General features: G+C 42.6%; 1 protein-coding gene across 1 annotated transcript in view; it reads right to left on the bottom strand.

Annotated features, from left to right (window-relative positions):
- Nucleotides 1-4039, bottom strand: part of LOC111979450 (SH3 and PX domain-containing protein 2A-like) — a 91793-nt gene extending 87754 nt beyond the window's left edge. The window contains 1 exon segment of the mRNA XM_070448985.1: nt 3864-4039. Within this exon segment, the coding sequence (XP_070305086.1) occupies nt 3864-3999 (136 nt within the window). The 5' untranslated portion in view covers nt 4000-4039.
- Between the last annotated feature and the right edge of the window lie 86 nt (nt 4040-4125).

Raw genomic sequence — 4125 nt, 5'->3', positions numbered from 1 at the left:
GCAAAGCCAATGGACGTCATGTTACCCATTATATAACATGTGTTAAATTTTCATGGTCCAAAATGTCCATTTAATGTGATGTATGCATTCACATGGGAAAAAACCTGCCCCCTGGTTTCATTCATCCTCTGTTTGTGTGACTGAAGTTTAATACATTGATGAATGGATGGAGCGGAAGATGGAGGATGGATGGATAGATGACAGAAGATGGAGGAAGGGTGGATAGTACGGAAGATGGATGGATAGATACGATGGATGGATGGATGGATGGATGAATACGGGAGATGTAATACATAGGATGATGGATGAATACGGAAGATGGATGGATTACGGAAGGTGGATGGATGGATACGGAAAGAGATGGAGGATACGGAATATGGATGGATGGGATACGGGAAGATGGACTGGATGGATACGGAAGGATGGATGATGGATACGGAAGATTGATAGATAGGGCTGATGGATGGTATGCGATACGGGAAGATGAATGGATGGATACGGAAGATGGATTGATGGATACGAAGATGAGTGGATTGATACGGAAGATGGATGGATGGATACGGAAGATTGATAGATAGGCCTGATGGAGGATGGATACGGAAAATGGATGGATACGGAAGATGGATAGGAATACGGGAATTATGGAATAGATACGGAAGATGGAAAGATACGGAAGACTTGATAATACGGGAAGATTGATAGATAGGGCGATGGATAGACACGGAAAGATGGATAGATAGATGGATCTAAACATTTATTGCAAGGGGTAAAATAATCTGCCACATTACGAACAAGCTCTACAATGTAAATTAATAAATAAATAAAGGTTTATTTGAATTGTTTTTAATATTTTCAGATCTCACGCCTCCAGTACAAGCAGAGTACTGCCAGATCTCAAAATGATTCAAAATAGTTTTTTTACAATTTCATTTTTTTTAATGGAAGTATTACTAACAAAACAACAAAGTAACAACATTTTGGGCCAAAGGAATCTGTGGTATAGTTTAGAGGTTAATACAACCAATTTGGAATATTATTAATCTATAAGTATGTTCATTAACCCTGGACAAAACATGGACCTGGAGCTGAAAGGGACCCCATGTTTGAAAACCCCTAACCTACAAAAATGCCCCCACAGACTGGGCCTTGCTAATGTGCAGCAAATGTATTCTGGAAGGTTTTATTAACAATCCGTTATATAAGAGGGGAATTATTAACTGCAAAACTCAATCAAGGCTTATAATCAGTGTTGTATTTCTAATTTAATTGGCCCTGGTTAAGAAGGTAACCAACATTCCAGTAGAATCATAGATTTGTCCTTATAACTGCAAAGTGGACTTTTGATCAAAAACTGAATACAACTGCTGACCTGCTATTACTTTGATCTGTACCTGGCTGAAAAATAACAGATAAAGCCAAGGCATGAATTTTTCTTGGAGTGGAATTCCCCCTCTTATCTTAAGAAGTGTTTAGTCTGATAACGCTCCTAAAATTCCCAAAACCCACCGCATTTATTCCATGCTGAGATAGTGGTGCCTTGTACCAGTACCATAGTTTTGACTTGATTTCTGTGGACTGCTCAACAAAGCAATGATCTAAGACCTTTTAGCATATTTTTAGAAGTTTAGTAAAACAGGTTTGATCATTTAGTAATTAATCAAGTAATTGGTGCAGGACATAATGGGAGTTAGCCTAGCACCTAGCAGTAGTGTTTTCTAACTGGTGGGTTGAGAAAGTTAAGCCTAGTCCCTAGCATAGGTGGTTTTCTAACTGGTGGGTTGAGAAGTAGCCAGCCCCTAGCATAAGTGTTTTCACTGGTGGGGTTGAGAAGTACGCCTAGCCTAGCATAGTGTTTCTAACTGGTGGGGCTGAGAAGTAGCCTAGCCCTAGCATAGTGTTTTTCTAACTGGGGCTGAGAAGTAGGCTAGCCCCTAGCATATGTTTTCTGAACGGTGGGTTTGAGAAAGTAGTCTAGTCGCCTAGCATAGTGGTTTTCTAAACTGGTGGGGCTGAGAAGTAGTCTAGCCCCTAGGCATATGTTTCATAACTGGTGGGTTGAGAAGTAGTCTAAGCACAGCTAGCAGAGTGTTTTTCTAACTGGTGGGTTGAGAAGTAGTCTAGCCCTAGCATAGTGTTTTCTAACTGGTGGGCTGAGAAGTAGTCTAGTCCCTAGGCATAGTGTTCTAAACTGGATTAGGTTGAGAGTAGTCTAGCCCTAGCATAGTGTTTTCTAACTGTGGGTGAGAAGTAGCCTAGCCCTAGCATTAGTGTTTTCTAACTGGTGGGTTTGAGAAGTTAGTCTAGTCCCTAGCATAGTGTTCTAACTGGTGGGTTGAGAAGGAGCCTAGCCCCTAGCATAGTGTTTTCTAACTGGTGGGTGAGAAGAGTCTAGCCCCTAGCATAGTGTTTTCTAACTGGCTGGGTTGAGAAGTAGTCTAGCCCCTAGCATAGTGGTTTCCCAAACTGGTGGGTTTAGAGTCCACTAAGGGTTCACGCAGTTAGTTCCTTTTGCGGTCGTGGCTAAAGACTGGGTTAGGTCCAGAAACACATATTGGTTGAGCTATCCCTTTAAGATGCACATATTGGTTGAACTATCCCTTTAAGATGCACATAGCACGGATAAGATGGCGCTAATAGACACGATCACCCTGTTTCTAGCTCCTAGCTAACTTCGCAATAAGCATTTCGCTACACCTGCGATAACATCTGCCAATCTGTGTACGCAACCAATAAACTTTGATTCGATAATGGTGACTCACGCACGTACATCTTATGCTACGGCTAAGCAACTATTTCTATATCATGACCATGCTAACACGTTAAGATGGCTAATGTCGACCTCAAAGCCTTTTCAAGTATGAATGTACGGATAAACAGCTTAGTCACAGTATATATCTGACCCACTGAACAAGTTCATATTCCATAGGTCAGTCATATTGAATAGCCTAGTATACAATAAGAGGAAGTCATATGTTCTACCACACACATACACCCATCCAGCCGAGTCACAGATTTGTCCTGCCAACTCTTTGACCATGGGGGTTGGCAAGACAGCACAAACAGACCTGGAACCAGGCTAAACCACCCACTTTCCAATACAGTAGTGATACAGTATGGACAATGGTGTCTCCCTCTAGGATCTGCCCCAGCATCCTTCACACTCTACATTCATTTAATGCATATGTCATACAAAGCTATCTCTATGCCTTAAACCAAAGCCCACAGCCAAATATTTTAACGGCCTTGACCATGGATGTGCCCTAAATGGCTCCCTATTCCCTTTATAGTGCACTACTTTTGACCATAGGGCTCTGGACAAAAGTAATGCACTATAGAGAGAATAAGATGCCGTTTAGGATGCAATCTGTCTCTCCCCACAACAGAAAATAATGAATCCTGGCAGACAGAACAGAAACATCAACGGCTATCCTTGCTGAGACGTCCCCAGGAGTTTCAATACTTCATCGACCCCACCCAGGGTTCAAGGCGAGGCRACGCTATACAGAGGGTTTGTTCAGTTGGAACACATCCCCAAAAACGCTGGTCAACAGTCTGTCACTGTTCTGTTCCGTCAGCGGACAAGTAAACAAAACCCACATTGACAGATAGACATGAAAGCGACAGTTAAGGGGACAGATAGATCACGCTGTGGGACAAGTACCATTCACCGGGATGACAGATCATTCAGTGCTACAGGTTGAAGAAGAAGGGGGGTAACGTTTCCCTCCATCTACTTAAGTCAATCAATTACCCTGTAGAGGATATAGTCTGCTGACAGAATTACAATGTCTTACAACATACATACTGTGGAAAACATGAAGACACTTTAAATCAATAGGGCGGTGGAAAGACAGGTGCCTTACCTGATTTGCGCTTGGATGATCCATAGTCCCTAAAAAAGAAGCAACAACAGAGGGACATGATGAGAGTCAAGTGAAGAGACAGCAGCACAGAGGAGACGCACATAGGGTGTCTGTCACTCCTTGACCTCGTTAACATACACACACACACACGTACACACACACAGCTCAGCCCGCACGCAGAGACGGAGAGAGGCGTGTGTGTGTGTGAGAGGAGTGAGTGAGTGAGCGAGTATGAGAGTATGTATGTGAGAGAGAGAGAGAG

Source organism: Salvelinus sp. IW2-2015, linkage group LG1, assembly GCF_002910315.2.
Source record: "Salvelinus sp. IW2-2015 linkage group LG1, ASM291031v2, whole genome shotgun sequence".
NCBI classification, from domain to species: Eukaryota; Metazoa; Chordata; class Actinopteri; order Salmoniformes; family Salmonidae; genus Salvelinus; species Salvelinus sp. IW2-2015.
Note: the sequence above shows the minus strand (reverse complement) of the source record. Positions and strands in the feature narration are given on the sequence as shown.